This window comes from Pristis pectinata, chromosome 9 (assembly GCF_009764475.1).
Source record: "Pristis pectinata isolate sPriPec2 chromosome 9, sPriPec2.1.pri, whole genome shotgun sequence".
NCBI lineage: Eukaryota > Metazoa > Chordata > Chondrichthyes > Rhinopristiformes > Pristidae > Pristis > Pristis pectinata.
In genome coordinates, this window is record NC_067413.1 from 79,156,719 (window position 1) to 79,178,542 (window position 21,824).

The 21,824-nt window shown below is 40.4% G+C and overlaps 1 protein-coding gene across 1 annotated transcript in view; it reads right to left on the bottom strand.

The window, feature by feature from the left end:
* Positions 1 to 19,746, bottom strand: part of ppp1r42 (protein phosphatase 1, regulatory subunit 42) — a 79,982-nt gene extending 60,236 nt beyond the window's left edge. The window contains exons 1-4 of the mRNA XM_052022612.1: positions 19,615 to 19,746; positions 10,055 to 10,156; positions 6,598 to 6,812; positions 2,251 to 2,417 (exon numbers count right to left, since the gene is read on the bottom strand). Of these exons, the coding sequence (XP_051878572.1) occupies positions 2,251 to 2,417; positions 6,598 to 6,729 (299 nt within the window). The 5' untranslated portion in view covers positions 6,730 to 6,812; positions 10,055 to 10,156; positions 19,615 to 19,746. The remainder of the gene's footprint in view (positions 1 to 2,250; positions 2,418 to 6,597; positions 6,813 to 10,054; positions 10,157 to 19,614) is intronic.
* Positions 19,747 to 21,824: the final 2,078 nt, after the last annotated feature.

A 21,824-nucleotide genomic window follows, 5' to 3' on the forward strand; every position in this document is an offset into this window, starting at 1 on the left:
CCTATAATAAAGTACATTGTATAAAGAGGATCCTCAGTTGTACCAGTGGTTTAAGTGCTGTCTACAAATTGTTAAGGGCTAAAAAAAGGCACATCAAACCAGCAACAGGTGACAGACTAACAAATGTATTGTGCTTGACACCCTGCTGCAAAATTCTAATGCACGTGAAAGGCAGTGCACACAGTAGGACAGGACCTGCACACTTTCTGCATATAAAAACCTCCCTTCCATTCACTTTGCCAATGGGAATGAAGTGGAAGAGATCAGATAGACCGCAGATCATGAGGCCATTGGCACGAAGATAGGCCTGGAGTTGGAAGAGGACAAAATGTTATTTAGGGGTGAGATATTGGGATCTTGAGCTTATTATGGGATATTGGTGGGTTTATGATGGCTCCTAATATTTGGGGGCAGTTCAGAATCATGTTTGGATGAGACCAAATGGCTAATAATGGCTGGGTTCACAATCAGGTAGTAGTACTTAAGTGGGAGCACCAGGGAAATCTGGATCAACCAGTAGGTATAGCACCAAGCAACACATTCTGTGCCTTTGGATCTGCACATTCATTGTGAAGGCAACTTATTCATGGGCCATACATATGAGAATGAATTTTGTGAAAGCGCTGTTCAAACATAGGATCCCACTACATATGTCTAGGTGTCCCAACCCATAACCATGGCTTACATTTTGAAAACCTGGAAGCAATTTGGTGATCTCTGCAAAAAAAAAACAAGTATCTGATCACTTTCATCAGTTTTCTGATAAGATTCTATTATGTAATACACATGATGTTTTACTGCACATTAGAATTAAGGATCTTTAAGTTTTCAGTATCTACACCACAGTCTCGAGTCCCCAAGGATCAATTGCTTTAGATGATGGGCGGCACGGTAGCATAGTGGTTAGTGGAACTCTATTACAGTGCCAGCGACCCAGGTTCAATTCTGGCCGCTGTCTGTAAGGAGTTTGTACATTCTCCCCGTGTCTGCGTGGGTGTCCTCCAGGTGCTCTGGTTTCCTCCCACATTCCAAAGACATACAGGTTAGGAGCTGTGGGCATGCTATGTTGGCACCAGAAGCTTGGCGACACGTGTGAGCTGCCCCCAGAACATTCTATGCAAAAAATGCATTTCACTGTGTGTTTTGATGTACATGTGACTGATAAAGAAACCTTTTCTTATCTTGTCTATTTCTCATCAAAATCATTCAAAGACAAAATGTCGCATACACACAGTATGTGGATTCCTCACTCGCATCTCTCCTGCTTCTTGCCTTGTTTCTGTGCATTCTGAATGCTTGTCTGATATCGTGCTGAAACATACCCCAAGTAAAAATCTGTTCCCTAGACATTGATTTCATTTGTCTCTCTGAACACTGTTTCAGAATAAAACAGACATTTTGCAAACTCCGAATGTCATCTAGTTAGCTGTTAATCCCAAATCCTCTCCAACCCAATATTGCCTATTTCTATCCCTACCTCAGTCTCTGTAAAAGCCCATATCCATGATTTTGTTAACACCAGCTTCAACTATTGCAAACCTCTATTGGCTGACCTCCCATCCTTTCATAAATGTGAACTCATTCAAAGTTCTGAAGCACACAATTGACATAGCTTATTCACTCACCACCTATGCTCATTGACATTGATTAACTTCTTATAAACTATCCCTATGTTCAAATTCATCCATGGAATTTCTAAATAATCACTGTACACAAAATTTAGTTGGAACTTTACTGTAGTATTAAGGAATCCTACATTGTTTGACATACAATTCAGATGTTAAACCAAGGTCTTTTCTGTCCTTTAGAATGGATATAAATGATCCTATGGCACCATTCAAAGAAGAAGAGGAGTTTCCCAGCTAACATTCACCCAATGAACATCGCTGGGCTGATTTATTCGGGCATTTGTTTCATTGCTTTTTGTGAGACCTTGCCATGTGCAAATTGGTTTCATTGCCACAATGATAAAAACTCAAATGTAAGTAATTGGGCAACACAATGTCATAAAAGGTGCATCAAACAATCTGCTGGAAGAACTCAACATGTTGAGCAGCATCTGTGGGGGGGGAAAGGAATTGTCAAATTCCTCCAGCAGATTATCTGTTGCTCCATATACCAGCATCTACAATCTCATGTGTATTAGTAAAAAGTGATTTGTTAAAACAAGTGCTTTCTGAAAGTATTGCTCTAATTATATTTTTGCTTTCAATATTCATTTCAAAGGAACAAAAGTCTAGATTGGCTTACAATTTGGATAGGTTTTGTAACGAGGAGAGATTTGCAATATGCGTTATGCTATTGTTCTGCAGATAAAGATGGGTGAGATTAAGGGCAAAGCCTAAATTATGAATCTGTGTGATGCTGTTGTCATATAAATATAAGACAGACAGGTTCTTGCATGCAGAGAGGTCATCCTGAAACAAAAAAAGAAAGAAAACAATGTCTAAAAATCTAAAATGTAATCTCATTTTGAATCAGAAATATAGTTATGCACTTCCAAGTTTTAAACATCTTTTGTACACGTCAACAATTTTATATTAAAATGGCAGAAATACACCTTTTATATGTAATACATATTATCAAGAAGAATATTAATATTATGTTTAATTTTATTCCTGTACAATATACAATGCCTTATTGCTTCAAAACTAAGATACATGAGGCTAATGTACCAGATGTAATGTACATGGTCATAGGAAAGAGATAAAACATCACAAAACAAAATTGAACCCCATGGAATGAAAGAAGCAGTGACATCATGAATATAAAATTGGCGAAGGACTAGGAAAAAAATAGGGGTTTGAAATTAGTGGCTGTGATACCCAGATGGTTCAGTATTAAGCCTGTTGCTGTCTGTGAGATATCGTAACAACTTTAATTAGGTATAAAACTCACAGTTTCACAATATGAAGACACAAAATTGCAAGGAAAAGAAAAAAAAAGGTTATGATAACTAAGACAATGCTTAGGCCACAATTGTTAGATAGTCTTGGCCAACCCACAAAAAATAGAGTAATTAAAACCATAGCAAAAATGTTTTCAGGATCATACCAGGATAAGAGACCAAAAAAATTAGGAATTACTTTTACTTCAGCAGAAAATACCTGTAGATTTATTTGAAGTCTTTAAAACTATAACAGGGTCAATAAAGATTATTGCCTCTGGTTGGGGAATTATTGATGAGAAGCTATCAATTTAAATTTGTTAATGGAAAAGAGAGGAGAGGGTTAGGAGATATTTCTTAATGAGCACAGTAGACAATTTGTGTTAAAGGCATATTTTTGTGAAAGAAGGGTACAAATATGTTTGCTTTCAAACAATATTTTAACAGATTTTATTTGAATTTGACAATTAGGATATTGTCCCTCCTCCCACCAATAATCAACAAAGAATAAATAGTAAGGTTATGGATATGTGAACATATTTCTCATATGACATTAAGCATGTATGTAGATGCCACTCCAAAAGCAGTCAACATAAATTCCTGTATGTGCTGTTAGTCACACATGATTTACTCTCTTGCCACATTTTCTTTAAAGATGAAGGATGCAAGTCTGTAATTGTGTACAAGATGAAATGACAAGTTATTACGTTGACATTTTGGTTATCTAGACAATTTTTTTTAATGAAATAAATTGGACAACACTTCCAACTCATTTAGATGCACTGTAAATATATGAAATCAAGAATTTACTATTTTAAGATGCCCAGCTCCTCCACATGCTTCGCTACGCTAGTATCTGTTCGGTAGTTTTGATTAAAACACATAAATGGAGTGAAGAGCCCAAACACTTGTTACAATAAAAAATAATCAAGGCGAATGGTGAATTTTTAAATGGCATGTTAAGCCTTAATTACCACCAAACAATCTATCTGGTATCAAAAATTTATTTTATATATGGAGCTTCTTTCCTTCAGACTTAAGTTATTGAAGAATTTTAAAAAATATGACTTTTTCCTTTCTACCCTTTTTATCTCTTTTTTAATTCCATCTTTTCCAATCTTTATTTTCCTTTCAATTACATGATTTTATATCGAATTAAGTTATACTTAAATATACCTTCTAATCTAGACTCAGTGAGGATTCCAGATTTTGACTGTCTGACAAATCACACAATTACTTGTCTGTTTCACACTTACCGTAGATCTTTAATGGAGGCAATGACACCATAAATGTTCACTAATTAGTCTAAACCTACCTTGCAATATCCCACAAAATACTTGCAGGATTTAATAACATGCACCCCTTTCCAATAACTGTAAAATCCAGGTCCAGTTTACCAGTAAACTCTGATCTACACTCTTAAGGAGCCACAGTAAGAAGATGTGTTGAATATATTGCTTCATAGAAACATTATAGAAATGGAACTAAGCAACAAATACACAAACCTTGTTCCTTTTGCATAGGAAGATTATTTGGTCTTACCCTCTGAATACAACTGAAGACATCTGCCTATTTTATCAATGTCTGCTTTCCATAGCCAAAACTTGATCCCACCAAATGAGAGAAGAGATCCCTTTTGTGAGGTCCTATTTCTAATCATGGCTGAGAACCACAACTTCCAAGGCAAATAAGAGGTGACTAATATTTATTTTCTTTCTGCTTGTATCTTTGTATTACGTGTGGGTACATGCAAAACAGTCAAAACTATGCATTAAAAAAGTTTTATTCAAGGAAAGGAAAATTAATCTCTTTTGCTTTGAGACTAATAGAATGTCTGGAAAGCAGAAAAATGGGAGCAAATGCTTGGTCAGAGAGATAAAAGAGGATTTTCTTAAACTTCCTTGAGGGTGAACCGTGAAATAACTGAAAACCTTTTGCTGAATTGCCTATAGTTTAGGTATTGGAAAAGCTAGAAAGTGAACAGACCACTTAGACCTTTTTCATTTATACAGTGAAATCATAGCTGATCTTTAATCAAATATCATATATGTGCCTCAGTTCCATGTCACTAAAAATATTTGGTTAACCAATTGCAAAAGAAAGTTTTAAACTTCTACCTTGTATGTGTAGAACTTTCCTAACTAAACCTAAAAATTAGACTAGTGTTTTTAGGTGATGTTCCCTAGTCCTAGATTCCTCAAACTTTGGAAATATTTCTTCCCTTGATACCCTATTTTCCAGTTAATTCCCCTGAATATCTTGAAAACATTGATCAAACTCCCCCATCTAAATTCCAAGTCATAGACTACTACAGCATAGAAACAGACCCTTTGGCCATCTAGTCCATGCCCCGACTTGATCTTCTGCTAGTCACATCTACCTGCACCTGGACCATGTCCCTCCAAACCCCTCCTGTCCACGTACCTATCCAAACTTCTCTTAAATGTTACAACTGAACCCGCATCTACCATTTCCGCTGGCAGCTCATTCCACACTCACACAACCCTCTGAGTGAAGAAGTTGTCTCTCAGATTCCCCTTAAATATTTCACTTTTCACCCCAAACCTATGTCCTCTAGTTCTAGTCTCAACCAACCTCAGGGGAAAAAGCCTGCAAGCATTCACTCTACCTATAACCTTGATAATTTTGTATACCTCTATAAGATCTCCTCTCATTCTCCTGCACTCCAGGGAATAAAGTCCTAAGCTATTCAACTTTTCCCTATAACTCAGGTCCTCAAGTCCCAGCAACATCCTTGTAAGTTTTCTCTGCACTCTTTCAAGCTCTTTGACATCTTTCCTGCAAGTAGGTGACCATAGCTGCACACAATACTCCAAATTCGGCCTCACCAACGTCTTGTATAACTTTCATCATAACATCCCAACTCCGGTACTCAGTGCCCTGATTTATGAAGGTCAAAGTGCCAAAAGAACCCTTTATGACCCTATCTACCCATGACACCATGTTCAAGGAACTATGGATCTGTATTCCCAGGTCCCTTTGTTCTACCACACACCTCAAAGCCCTACCATTCACTGTGTCTTATCCAAAGTGGTACACCTCACACTTGTCTGCATTAAGTTCCATCTGCCATTCTCAGTCCATTTTCCTAGCTGATCAAGATCATGCTGCAAGCTTTGATAGCCTTCCTCGCTGTCCACTATGCCCCCAATCTAGGTATCATCCATAGAGTACTGCACCCTGGTTTATGTAATCTTACCTTTAATTCTGGCATACAAATATCATTCAAGCAAATCCATGTTCAAGCCCTCTAAGAACAATACAACCTCTGAAGTATTATGCCCAGAACTGAAACAAAAAAATCCAGCCTTGGAATAGCTAAGAATTTGGATAGCTACATCATAGCATATAACCCCTTGCACTTTTCCATTTGCCTTTTTAATGTTTCTTTGTATTTGCCTAGGACATTTTAACTTGCTATACACAAGGACTTCTCCACAACTTTGGATCTCTAATGCTTCATTCTTTTCAAGTTCTCCAATCTATTTTCAGCCTCTAGTGAGGGAAAAGAGTGATGAGTGAAAAGTTCAAATGACTGGCAACTTGCAGGTCAGTTTTGCACATTTCTGGCTTCAGCATTAATGCATCTTAAAAGCCTTGAATTTTAGATTACTAAGCTATGTTTTAACTACATACATGCACATCAAAGACCAGGAATATGGCACAGTCTCAGTCAAAAGTACACTCACAATTTCATCGATATTCTTATTTGAAAAATTTAGGTGAGTCAATTTTTTTAAATACTGTTCCAAAGGCTCATCTCTTCTGTTCTTTATGTGGAGACTACTTTTTGCAATTAAATCCACTGTAAGTCGACCCATGATGTAATTGAACTTGTGAAGCTATTTCACCGTAGCCTTGTGTCAGAGTTCTTGGTTATTTAAAAAAAACATCAAATTCCACCCTGTGGAAGTAATTTAAGAGACAATTATTCTGAAATGTAAACACTTTATTTGAATATAGTAATACAAATGGTACAAACGGAAACACTAATCCATGGAGTAATTGGAGAAAATTGTCCTAGTTCCAGGTTACTTTCCATTTACACTATTTCAGTGATCTCCCAGAATAAAGCACACTCAAATATGGCAGCTTGTTAATTAATATTTGGGACATCAGGTTGACACAGGTTTTTTAGCCCTCTTCCCTTTTAGACGATACAAGCACTTAAGTGGAAGGAACATTTTGTAGACATATAAAAATACACTGAAGAAATCAAGGGGATTAAAAGCAGAAAAGTCCCTTGAACTAGGTATCTTGCATCTCTGACAGGTGGCTCCATAGAAAGTGGACCACAGTGATGATCTTCCAAAATTCTATAAATTTTGGAACAATTCTAGCAGGTTGGAAGAAAGCAACTGCAACATTGATACACAAGAGGAAGAGAGAAAAATAGGGAGCTACAAGCCAGTAACTCTGACATCAGCAGCTAAAAAGGTGCTCTAATCCACCGTTAAGGACATAGAAACAGAGGATTTAGAAAAATCACTTAATTAGGAATGGTGAACATGGTTCCATGAAGGGAAGATCATGTTTGAAAACCTGAGAATTTTGAGGATTCACTGGATAGTGGTATATCTGGATTTTCAAAAAGCATTCAATAATGCACTATAAAAAAGATTGTTATACAAAATAAGGGCTCAAAGGGTTGGTAGGTAACACATTGAAAAAATAATAGGTTAAAGTCAAATTCTCAATGTGTGTCTGGGGTCCATGTCTTAGGGATCCATGAAAGAAAACATCTCAATGTCATCTTCAAGCATACAACAGAACCGAAAATTGATGGCCCTGATGCAACAAATAAGTGAATAGCAGGCCAGGCCTTGTCATTCAGAGTAATGAGAAAGGAATCTATATGTCAATGGGTAGGAGCTGGGTTAAGAATTGTTCTCTGCTGTAATTATTGTGTTTTGGTTCACCATTCTAACATTAATTGCTTCAGTCTACAAACTGACAAGTAGATGAGAAAATAAATTCTCAAGTACAAAGAGATCAGAGTGGGAATACAAGAAAATGGTTAGATACTGTACAGTGGATCAATTCTCATTACATTAAATACAGACTCAATGCAGCTCCTTGATCCAGATGATCTATTTAAGCACTATCTTTAATCAAAAACTTGAAGGGTAGTTTTAGGAAGCCACTGAGACTGTGTGTTCCCACTTATATTAAATTATATTTGCTGCCCAGAGTAAGACTTCTATCAAGGCAAATTAGAATTATCGAATCATCACAGTACAGGAGAAAGCCACTTGGGCCATTAAATCCATGCTGGTTCCTTATAGTCTATTCATTCCCACTCCTCTGCTCTTTTCCTACACACTTGCAAATTACTTGCACTCAAATGCCTATCCTGATAGATTCTACTTCTACTGCATTTACAATTAGTAAGTTCCAGACCATTATCACACCTTGTGTAAAATTATTTCTTTCTACACCCATACTGTATCTATTTACTCAATCTAAACCTTACATAACTTTGTATACGTGTCAAATCTCCTCTCAAACCTCTTTGATCCAAGTCTAACCTTTAACTGAAATCCCTCATCCAAGAAATGTTCTGGTAAACTTTTACACCCTTGCTTGGACCCAAACATCCTTCAAAAGTCTGGTGGCCCAGTGGCTCCAGTGGCCTAACCAGTGTTTTATTTTGGTTCAATATAATCTCTCTGCATTTTTACTCTATGCCTCGATTTATGAAACCCAGGTTCCCATATGTTTTAGTAACTGCTCCGTGTACCTGCATGCACTTTAGAACCGTGGCATTTTTCTCCTTGTTCTTTCTACCAAAATAAATCACTTTGCAATTCTCAGTACTAAATTTCATCTGTCATTAGTCTGCTCAATCTGCCACCCTATCAAGGTCTTCTGGCAGTCAATTACTACCCTCCTTGTTGTTTACCATACCTTCAAGTTTGGTATTACAGTATTTACAAATTTTGAAAGTTTACCACACATACCCTTATGCAAATCATTAACCTATACCAGAATAGCAATGGTCCAAGTGCTGGGGGATACCACTGTCTATTATCCTTCAACTTGAAAAATAAGTGTCTATAATAACTCTCCACTTTCTGTCCTTGAGCAATGTTTTTGTTCATTCTGCCACTCACCCCTTTATTCCATGAGCTTCAATTCTACTGATTAGCATTTTATATGGGACTTCCATGCTCGCTTTCTCCTTTATTAACTCATTTTTTTGATTGTCCCTGATTGTTGTTTCTGAAAGCATCCCAAGCATTGAGATTGAACTGATAAGCCTGAAGTTGCCTGGCATGTTCTTGACCTCTTTTTAAACCATCACATTTGTCATTCTTCAGTCCTCTAGAACCTTCCCGGTAGCTAGAAGGAATGAGAAATTATGGCAGTCCTTGCATCTCCGCCCAAGTTTCCTCAGTAACCGAAGATACATCTGATCAGGTGACTTAATTACTTTAGGCATTGCCAGCCTTTTTAAGAGCCTCCTTTTTATTTAACCTCATCAATTATTTCTACTTCCTTTTGTTAGACAGATGAAAAGTGCTGCTGAAGCATTTCAGCCTTGTTCTCTGCTACAATCAACCCCCGCTTCCTTACCACCACTTAATATTCACATGCCTCTAAAAAAACTTTTGAGTTTCCTTTTATGGTAATTCCCATTTTTTTCTCAAGTTCTTTCTTTGCCTGTTTTATTTTCCTTTTCAGCTCTCCTCTCAACTTGCTATATTCAGCCTTGTTCTCACATGAATTGGTCACCTGACGTGCACCATAAACCAGTTTTGTTTCAATTTCTTTTGTTCCATCATATTCTCACTCATCTTCATCATCCAGAAAGTTCATGCTTTGGATCCTCTACCATTGTGGGAACACATCCCGCAGCCTGTAATCAAGGCATCACTTTTTTAAAAAAGATCCTTCATTTTCTGTTGTAGTTTTACTTGCCAATTGTTGGTTCCAATGTTATCCTGGCCAGATCCTCTTTCATCCCATTGAAGTTAGCCCTCCTCCAACTACAATAGATTGCTCCTCAGGCTTTTGCATCACCGATAAAAATTTCATGATACGATGATCACTATTCCCCAGTTACTCACCCTGCCACTGCCCCAACCTTGCAAATTCTGAGTCTGAGTTTGATCAACCAGTGGCACTTCATACAAATATGGTTACCTGAGAAACATGTAGCATCTTGCAGCAGGAATTTCAGACCATGAATCTCACTGCCCATCCATGATACAAGAAGTCAGGTTAAGTCATCTCCAACTTCTGTGCCTGCACATTGAAATATAAAGGTCAGTGACAAGCTGAAGAACAGATACCAGACTAAGAATCTTCTGCTCTGCTGCTGGACTCACCACTGGGCCCAATGGCTGTGCACAAACATCCTGAGCTGAGGGGCAGATGTGTTGCATCACATCTGCCCCTCAGCTTTACATCACCCAATTAAAATGTGTATACATTTTGATTAAAAGGAAGTGGGTTTCTTTTTGCTTTGTTTTTTTTAAATTACTTTTGAGTAGTTTAAGTAAATTTATTACTTTTATTTCTTAATTTTTATTAACTTTTATTCTTAAATATTTAAAACTGATTGAGAAGCTTTGAAATGGCAGGCACAGTAGTGTAGCGGTTAGCGTAACGCTATTACAGCACCAGCGACCCGGGTTCAATTCCTGCCACCGTCTGTAAGGAGTTTGTACGTTCTCCCCATGCCTGCATGGGTTTCCTTTGGGTGCTCCAGTTTCCTCCCACATTCCAAAGATGTACGGGTTAGGAAGTTGTGGGCATGCTACGCTGGCACTGGAAGCATGGCGACACTTGCAGGCTGTCCCCAGAACACTCTGTGCAAAAGATGCATTTCACTGTGTGTTTCGGTGTACATGTGACTAACAAAAATATCTTATCTTATAAATCTCTTTGATTATCAGAGGCATTTAAGAATACCTCAAAGCCCTTTCAATGGTTTCAAGCTTTCAGAAGACCATCAATACATTCCACAGGGCTTTAAGATACAACATCTGGGACCCAGTCTCTGCCTGGAGCCACTCCACCTCACAGGACAGCCCCAGCAGCCAGGCCCAAGGTCCTTTGACACAGTAGACCTGAGAATTTAAGTGCAGCCATGGGAAAGCGGTGAAGGGGGTGGGGGGTTGGGGGTTGTTTAGTGCAGGAGGTGAGGCAGATCAAACAAGTTTAATCCCTTAATTTATTTCCTAATTTAAACTGTGAGCATAGACTGTTCCCAGGTTAAGAATGCCTGTTCTTATGGACACCTCTACATACAAGCAAGCTCCCATAATATCAATAAATTCAAAAGTCCAATGTATGTACTAGTCTCCTTCCGTTCTAGTAATTGTTTTTTATCATCAGTCTTATGTGTTTTGTTGCCATTCAGTACAATGCTGTGGAGATATAGTACACTATCAAGTGATTTTTGCAATCTTTCTGACTGATGGACAAAATCGACTTGTACATGTCTGTAAAAACAGAACCCATTTGTTACCTGGTGACAGCCTGTAAGATGAAATGTTAGAATCATCTTGTATTAAAATTTTTAAATCCGTGTCCTAACTTGGAAAGCCATACATCAGCTGTCCTGTAATGCCACTCTTTCACAATTTGAGAATCCTAAAGAGCTCTCTCCCACTTTTTAAACTCACCCTCTCAATATCTCAATCTTATACTTGGCCTCTCTCATCTTAAAAGAGCAGGAGAATGAGAGGTTGGATCTAGAATGGGAGACCATGGGGCCAGGTTGAAGGAACAAGAGAATGAGCGATTGAGGTTAAAGAGATGAAATACCTCTGATCATCAGATTTGAGGGCAAGTATAATGTGAGAAACTGGGGTTATGCATTTTGATTGGAAGAATGTTTTTTTTAAATGGAGAGAAACAGAAGAATCTGGATAAATAATCATTTTCAGGTTGGCAAACTGAAAAACAATACTCTACCCATCAATCACTCAGCCATTTGACAGTTCATGCTGTCAGAGGCCTTTTCCCTCTATAGTTTGTTATCTCTGATGATCAGAGGTATTAGGGAACATTTGAAAAATATAAATACATTTTTAAAACCACTCATATTTTTAAATTAAAAAAAATTAAATAGCACACTGAACTTATGTAAATTAACTGGAAACATTAATACTAATTAATTTAATTTTAATTGTATAACCCCAGTCTCTCTCACATTACACTTACCTTCTTGCTCCCTTGCTTATCTTGATACAGATTCTTTATATTCTCACAGCCTCCACTTTCTCATTTAATTTTGTTTGTTCATCCGTCACTAGTATAAAGCACTTTCTTTCACTTATCTGTGCAGCAAAAATTGTAACCATATTCAAATGGACGAGATCACACTAGCTATGACGCAACTAAAGCTGACGAAACTTGAGCCAGAGACTGAGTGAAGAGTCCATGGGCAATGCAGGAGATCAGATGCATATTTTATGTAAAATATGCAACAAAGGAGGAAGCCATTTGGGTCATCAAGTTCATATCAGCTCAGAGAGTGATCACATTCCCCTACTTATTTTCATGTGACCTATTCTCTCGCACATTCTATTAACATAATCTCTGCCCTCTATTCTCTTACCACCTAACTACACTAGGAGAAATTTACAGTAGTCAATTTATCTAACCACCAGCACATATTTGGGATGTGAGAGGAAGTCAGAGAACATACAAACTTCACACAATTGGCATCAAAAGTCAGAATTGAATCCGGGTCACTAAAGCTATGGGACAGCTGCACTATCTGCAACCTCATTATACCACCCAGTAGACCTACATTGACCTTTAGCAAATTCTGTACTTCTACATCTGCCAGGACACACTGATGCTTGCATTGCAGCTGGCCAGTGCCCTTACAGCAAAACACCAGCTAGCCTACAGTACAGTCTAGCCAAATGTAACATGCAGATCATCTACTGTTTGTTTAACCCATCTCAATTGCTGGATGGTGCGGTTGGTGCAATCGAGCAACATCATCTTTACATTAGGGATGAGAAAAAACTGTCCAGAATTCTAATTTCTTTTTATAGAACAGTGATTTCTGCTGGTTGTGCATGCATCACAACATATGATAAAATCCACAATCAAATGAGCTCAGATCCAAACAGAGTATGAACCTTCCTCATCAAGGGGAAAACTCAGAAGACCAAATGAAACTTAATAATCAGCAACAAAAAAAGTGTTTAAACATATATACACATGGCTGGAAACAACCTGTACATTGGAGAAACTAAATTCAAATTTGGTGATTATTTTCTGGAACACCCACATTTAATTTGCTGGAGTGACCCCGAATTTCTGGTCACCTACACTTTAATTCTCCATCCCACTCCATTCTGATGTATCCATCTGTAGCCTCCTATACTGTTACAATAAAGCCCTACACAAATTTGAGGAACAATATCTCATCTGCCATCTGGATATATTGCAGTCTTCTGGACTCAGTACTGAATTCTCCAACTTTAGGTGGAGACATAAGAGACTGCAGATACTGGAATCTGGAGTAACAAACAATCTGATGGAGGAACTCAGTGGGTCAAGCAGCATCTGTGGGAGGAAAGGAACTGTCGAGGTTTCGGGTGGAAACCCTGCATCTCCAACTTTAGGTACCTCTTTCTTTCTGTCTGTGTCAGAACTGGTTGTTTTTGCCAGTCATCCATCTATGATTTTGGCTCAGGTTTTCTCTTTCTCTTAGTAGTCTGGACAATAACACAGACAAAAGAAGTATAATCTGCTTCCATGTGGCGCATTAACCCATTTGGTCTTACTCCGTCAGAGATATTCCCTTTGAGTCATGGTGTCATAGAATCATAGATCAATACAGCACGGCTACAGGCCCTTCAGCCCAATGAGTCCATGCCAACCACAATGTCCACCGAGCTAGTCCCAATTTCCTGCGTTTGGCCCTTATCCTTCTAAGACCCACCCCTCCATGTACCTATCCAAGTGCTTCTAAAATGATAATATTGGACCTGCCTCAACCACTTCCTCTGGCAGCTCTTTCTAGATACCTATCACCCTCTGCGTGAAAAAGTTGTCCCTCAGTTCCTTTTTAAATCTTTCCCTTCCTACCCTAAATCTATGCCCCTAGTTTTAGACTCCCCTACCCTGGGGAAAAGACTGTCACCATCCACCTTATCAATGCCTCTCATAATTTTAAACATTTCTATAAGGTCGCCAATCATTCTCCTACATTCCAAGGAAATAAAGACCTAGCCTGGCCAATCTCTCACCATAACTCAAGCCCTCTAGTCCTGGCAACATCCTTGTAAATCTTTTCTGCACTCTTTCCAGCTTAACCATGTCTTTCCTATAACAGGGTGACCAAAACTGTACACAGTACTCCAAGTGCAGCCTCACTAACGACTTATACAACTGCAACATAACGTCCCAACTCCTACGCTCAATGCCCTGACTGAAGGCCAGCGTGCTAAATGCCTTTTTCATCACCCTGCCAATCTGTGATGCCGCTTTCAACGAACTATGCACATACTCCTGGGTTCCTCTGTTCCATTACACTCCCTAGTGCCCTACCATTGATAGTATAAGTTCTACACTGGTTTGACTTTCCAAAATGCATCACCTCACACTTATCTGCATTAAAATTCATTTGCCACTCCTCGGCCCACCTCCCTAACTGATCAAGATACCCTACAATAACCTTCTTCATTATCAACAACACCTTCTAATTTTTTGTCATCTGCAAACTTACTGATCAAGCCTTGTGCATTCGCATCCAAATCATTTATATAAATAACGAATAACAAAGATCCCCACACTGATCCCTGCAGCACACCACTAGTCACCGGCCTCCATTCTGAGAAACAACCTTCAACCACTACCCTCTGCTTCCTACCTCCAAACCAATTTTGAATCCACCTAACTAGTTCTCCTTGGATCCCATGGGACCTAAGCTTCCAGACCAACCTACCATGCGGGACTTTGTCGAAGGCCTTGCCAAAGTCCAAATAGACAACATCCACTGCCCTATTCTCATCTACCTTTTTGCTTACCTCTTCAAAAATCTTGAACATGTTTGTCAACCACGACTTTCAGTGCACAAAGCCATGCTGACTCCTCCTAATCAGACTCTATCCAAATGTTGGTATATCCTGTTCCTCAGAATTCCCTCCAGTAACTTCCCCACTACTGATGTCAGACTGACTGGCCTGTAGTTCCTTGGCTTGTCCTTGTTACAACATAACAATGTTAGCCGCCTTCCAGTCTTCGGGGACTTCACCAGTGGCTAACGATGAAACAAATATCTCCACAAGGGCCTCTGCAATTTCTTCTCTAGCCTCCCACAAAGTCCGAGGATGCACTTGGTCAGGCCCTGGTGATTTATCCACTTTAATGTGCTGCAAGACTGCGAATATCTCCTCCCTGGTAACATGAATTTCCTCCAAAACATTTCCACTAGTTTCCCTTATCTCTTGAGCAACCATGAGTTTCTCCTAAGGAGAAATATTCGTTAGAAATCCCACCCATCTCCTGCAGCTCGAGACATAGGCAGCCCTGCTGACCTACTCTCCCTAGCCACGCTTTTACGCTTTATATATTTATAGAACCTCCTGGGATTTTCCTTAAGTTTACCTGCCAGATCCATCTCATACCCTATCTTTGCCCTCCCGATTTCCCCCTTCTTAAGTATTCTTAATCTTTTTACAGTCATCAAGGGATTCATTTGTCTCCGACCTCCTAAACCTAATGCATGCTTCCTTCTTTTTCTTCACCAGAGCCTCAATATCCCTCGTCAGCCAAGGTTCCCTAAACTTGCCAGGTTTACCCTTTACCCTAACAGGAACATGCTGCTCCTGGACTCTTGAAATCACACTGTTAAAAGCCTCCCTCTTGCTATTCATTCCTTTCCCTTCAAACAGGCTCACCCAATCGACCTCTGCTAGATCCCACCTAATTCCCTCAAAATTAGCCCTGTTCTAGTTTAGGACCCTAACCCGTGGACCTGTCCTATCCTTTTCCTTTACTATCTTAAAACTAACAAAATTATGGTCACTAGACCCAAAGTGCTCTCTGACTGCCACTTCCGTTACTTGCCCTACCTCATTCCCTAAGAGGAGGTTAAGTATTTCACCCTCCTGAGTAGGGTCCTCTGTATATATACACAGGAAACTTTCCTGGACACATTTCACAAATTCCACCCTGTCCAGGCCCTTAACACTCTGGGTAGTCCAGTCAATACCGGTAAATTAAAATCTCCCACTAATACAACCCTATTATTCTTACAACTATGAGCAATTTCTCAACACACCTGCTCCTCAAGTTCCCATTGACTATTGGGGTGGGGTCTATAATACAGCCTCAGGAGAGTGACCCTCCCATTCTTATTTCTAAGTTCTACCCATATGGCCTCACTGGATGATTCCCCAAGAATGTCATCTCTAAGTACTGCTGTTATGTCCTCTCTTATCAAAAAGGCAACACCCCTTCATCACTTACCTGTACTTCTGTCACGTCTGCAGCATTTATGTCCCGGAATATTGTGCTGCCAGTCCTGCCCTTTTCTCAGCCATGTTTCTGTTACGGCTATAACATCCCAGTCCTCAGAGCCAATCCACGCTCTGTGTTTGTCCACCTTCCCTGTTAAACCTCGTGCATTGAAATAAATGCAGTTTAACTGGGTATTCCTTTTCCTGCCTTTACTGTGCCCCTGGCTATCCTGATTTACTAAACTTATTCTCACTGACTACTGCTTTATCCCATGACTTGCTCCTGCTCAGAGTCCCAACCCCTGCCAATCTAGTTTAAACCCTCCCCTTGTAGCACTAGCAAATTTCCCTGCAAGGACATTGGTCCCTCTCTGGTTCAAGTGCAACCCATTCCTCTTGTACAGATCACCTCTACCCCAGAAGAGATACCAATGGTCCAAGAACCTGAATCCCTGTCCCCTGTCCTCAGCCACAAATTCATCTGGCCTATCTTTCAATTTCTGACCTCGCTAGCATGCGGCACCGGGAGTAATCCAAAGATCACTACTCTTGAGGTCCTGCTTCTTAAATTCTTACCTAAGTTCCTATACTCATGCTGCAGGACCTCATCCCTTGTTCTACCCATGTCATTTTTACCAACATATACAATGACCTCTGGCTGTTTGCCCTCCCCCTTGAATATTTTCTGCAGACTCTCAGAGACATACTTGACCTTGGCACACAGGAGGCAACACACCATCCTGGAGTCTTTTCTGCAGCAAAAGAATCTCCTGTCTATCCCCCTATTGAGTTTCCTATCACTGTCACCCTGTTCTGACTGCACCCTTTCCCTCTGAGCCTCAGAGCCGACCACAGTGCCAGTGACCAGACTACTTGCTGCTCGCCCCTGGAAGAACATTGCCCTCAACTGTATCCAAAGGAGTATATCTGTTAGTGAGGGGAATGTCCACAGGGGAACCCTGCACTAACTGCCTACTCCCCTTACTTTTCCTGGTGGTCACTCACCCATCTGAAGCCTGTACCTTGGGTGTGACCTCTTCTGCAAAAGTCTCAACCATGATGTTCTCAGATTCCCAGATGATCCTGTGTACATCCAACTCCAGCTCCAGTTCCTTGACCCGGTCTGTCAGGAGCTGCAGCTGGGTGCACTTCCTACAGATGTAGTCATCAGGGAGAACCTGAGGTTCCCTGACTTCCCATATTTTCTCTTCTCTCCTCTTCCATCGGGTAGAAGATACAGGAGCCTGAGGGCATGTAGCACCAGACTTAAGGACAACTTCTACCCCACTGTGATAAGACTATTGAACAGTTCCCTTATACAATGAGATGGACTATGACCTCACAATCTACCTTGTTGTGACCTTGCACCTTATTGCACTGCACTTTCTCTGTAGCTGTGACACTTTACTCTGTACTGTTATTGTTTTTTTTACCTGTACTACATCAATGGACTCTGTACTAACTCAATGTAACTGCACTGTGTAATGAATTGACCTGTACGATCGGTTTGTAAGACAAGCTTTTCACTGTACCTCGGTACAAGTGACAATAATAAACCAGTACCAATACCATTTTGCAGGAGGAGCATTCCACTGCCCTAACTGCCATCCTGCCTACATTGAATCAAGTACTAAGGATCAACAACAAAATAAAACCTTACCTATTCTTACCTGTGCCTCCTCACCAAAGCCTTTTTAAACATCCCCTCTCACTCCCAACACCTGGGCCACTTACTCAGCCTCTTCTCACCAGAGCCCCTTTTGAACCAAAGCCTCAGCCCCCCAACTCCGAAACTGCCCCAATGTCACAATGGCCGCTCTGCTTGACCCTACCTTCTTTCTATGGGCTCCTTTGTTCGACCTATCCCTCCTTCAACTTCCCTGCAACTGAAAACTAACTTGTTTTCTATCTTTTTCAGTATTGATGAAAGGTCTTGGAACTGAAGCATTCCACAGATGCTGCCTGACTTGCTGAATACTTCAAGCATTTTCTGTTTTTATTTCAGATTTCCAGCATCAGCAAGCTTTTATTTAATTTTGACTTTCTGGGAAAAGCTGGTTTCATATAACATTTATAACTAGATGCTACTTTCGAAAACACAGATTTTATGACAGTTTTTGTTTAAAAGCACACTTTCAAAGATTGGTGCAACTTTTGACAGGAGTTATAAATCTTTGGAATCCTCTACCTTGGGGCTTTGGATGCTTACTTGTCAAGTATACACAAGGCTGCGATCATCAATTTTTGGAATATGAAGGGAATCAGAGGATATTAGAACCGATAAAGAAAGTGGATGAGTCATAGGATCAGCCATGATCTTATTGAACAGCAAGGGCTGCATGAGGCATCCTTTGATTCACTCCTGCTTATTTATATCCTTACAACTGACCTCCCCGTAGGTCTTCATATACTGCGCAGGATTGCTGAGATCAAGAGAGAAGGAATCTTCCCTCTTCTCAGGCAATACATTATACGAACAGAGCATATTTACATCCCTACATTTGGAGAGAAACACCTGATAAACTAAATTGAGAAGATGATCATGCCAATGTGCACAGGGGTTGCTGGTCGTTAAGAGTTTTGCTTCATACAGAACTGGCTCAGCGAAGATGCCATACACAAGCTCTTTGAGGACGTTCCCATGGACCCATTCCACAGAGCTACCCGACACATCCCCAACACCCCATGGATCACAAATCCTGTGCAGAAGCACAGAGAGAGATGCATGGGCTGACACCCGCTGGCCAGAGGGGCCATCGTTTGGCCAGCGATGCCTTAGTTTGACCAGAGTGAGGTCCCTGCCCTGCCACATGGAGGCGGCGCAGCACCATTGCTGTTATATTTGTTCTTCATCAAGAGACAAACTTTGCAAGGGTTTAACATCTGGACATTTTATTAACCAACAACAGAGAGCTTGCTTTCCCTCTCTTTTTACAGCCATTTCCTGTTCCCCCATATGACTCCTTGCATTACCTACTGGGAACTGTAGTTCTTTATTATAACTACATAATAACACAGTCGCTACCTTAAAAGAGAAAGATCTGAATATTTCACGTGGTAAATTGTTTGAGGAGTTTGCCTGAATTTTGCTCAACTTTGCACATAGTTTGCAAGGATCACATTGGCGCGGAGCAGCTCGGTTTATTGGCTGAACTCGGGGACCGGGCCGGACCCAGCCCTACCGGCACACGTTAACCAGCAACTCCATGGGAAGAGGACCCGAGCAACACTTTAAACAAAACAAAAGGTGACGGGAGTAACAAGTGAGACCTTGCCGTCGTTAATGATGTGGTCCCCAGGCTGCCTGAAGTCCTCAGTCGCAGGGCGGCAACTGCCGCTGGCAGTAAACCGGCATCAACCGTTTGGAACGCGGGCACGTTTGAAAGCCGGCGGCCGACGCTGCGGCTGTTGCTATGGAAAACGACCGCGTGCCTTCCTTTGGTTGTCCCGGAGAAAGTAGACGTGGCGCACATCGTTCCGCCTCTCACGTCGCGACTGAGCTGCCGGTCAGAGGCGTAGACCTTGTGACGATTTCAAACTGCTATTAGTGCAAGACTTTTTCTTGGGAACATGAAGAGATCTCAACAATTTAAATCATTAACTTTGTCCACACCATTCGCCATTCACTCAGGAGTCTGCAGGCAAATACATTAGCACGCATATTTTTCTTTAACACCCTTAATGTTAGTAAACGCCCCAAGAGCAGCCCCAGAATGGGATCAATCAATAATCGGAGGTAAACCAAAAGCTTGATTAAAGAGATTGATTTTAAGAAGGGCCTGAGAAGAGATTAGGATGGACAAAACAAAGGTATTTGGGGAGCGAAATCAAAGCTACTTATTCCAATGCTGTGAATATTATAAGAAATTACATAGTTACATCGTTTTATTTTTAGTCACCTTGGATTTACATTTTGTATCTTATCTTGAGTCTTATGTACTAGTAATCATTATTAACGTTGTCATTTCCACTTAACTTTCCCCTGTTTCTAAGTATTGCACAGAAAGAAGATAAAAAGCCTTGGCGGGACTTAAAAACAAGGATGAAGATTTTAAAACTGAGGCATTATCAGAGTGAAAATCAGTTTAGGTCAACAAGCATGGGTATGATGCATGAATGAAACTTGGAGAGGTCTGGAATATGGGCATTGTGAGCATAGTTTTATAGGGTGGCTATAAGTTGGAAAGCTGGTCAGGAGAACATCCAAATACTCAAGTCCAGGAGTATAAAAGGCATGCATGTTAGCTTCAGTGATTGATGAGCTGAAGTAGGAGTTATGGAGCTGTTAACATGCAGTCTTAGTTTTGGAAGGGGTATGTGATTGAAGATGTAGTCCTGTGCCAAACAAATACCAATGTTGCAAATGGTCTGTCTCAACTTCATACAAGTTTCCTGGGATGGGAATAGGAGCGAAGGAGCTGAGTTTGTGGTGAAGACCAAAGACAGTGGCTTCAGACTTTTTCAATGAAAATATTTTGACATTGTAATGGTCCAGAGAGAGAGACCTGTTGGCACTTACTGCTGTAACTACTGATACTAATGACCTTTTTCTATTGGAATCAGTTTGCATGGCAGCATTGTAGCTGCCTGCCAGTCTCCTGACCATTGCATCTGCAGACAGGTCTCCTTACCAGTAACCCAAGCAGCACCAAAACCATCTCTCACACTGATAATGTCCTGATTCTAAAATATTTATTCTAGTTTTCAAGTTCCTTCATAGCCTTGATCACACAATCTCCACCTACAGAATTAATATGCCCCCATTCACTACCTCCACCAATTTATTCTGCCACATCGTCCAGTCCTACATGGCTTGTAGATCTCCAGGCTTCTCCAATTCTGTACTCTTATGCATTCCCCAACTTTCATTATTCCACCACTGGCTGCAGTGCCTTAGCTCTATACACTGGAAGCCTTGCATGAGTAAACATGGGTGCTGAAAAAGACTGATTTGTGATTGAATTATGTGCACAATCCATGTGGTTGTACTTTGGCACAAGGATCTGAATGTTATCTCACCTATGTCAATTATGATAATCTTCACACCAGAACACACTGAAAGCTTTAACCCAGCTCCCAGTGATGTAAGCAAAGTACCATAGCTTCTTCAGCCCCCACTCTCTAGTCTCCCCCAGTCCTCTCTGTCTCTAACTTCCCCCTTTCCTCTGGATCCCTAACCCTTCTCTAGCTCTCCTAATCTTTAGCCTTCCCACCCCACCCCCCCCGATCTAACCTTCCCCAGCCCTCCCAATCTCTGCCTCCCCCATCCTCTCCATCCTTAAAGTCTAGAAAGTAACACCAAATCTCAAAAATATGATAAATAATGTAAGTGTACTAAACTGTAAAGACCAAATAGAAATGTTATCCACTGTTGATACTTCCAAGCTATCAATGATGAGAAATTAATACAATGTTGCTGAGTTCCCATTGCTATCATTATTTCCTGTTTAAATGCCTCATTAACTTACATTTGGAAATAT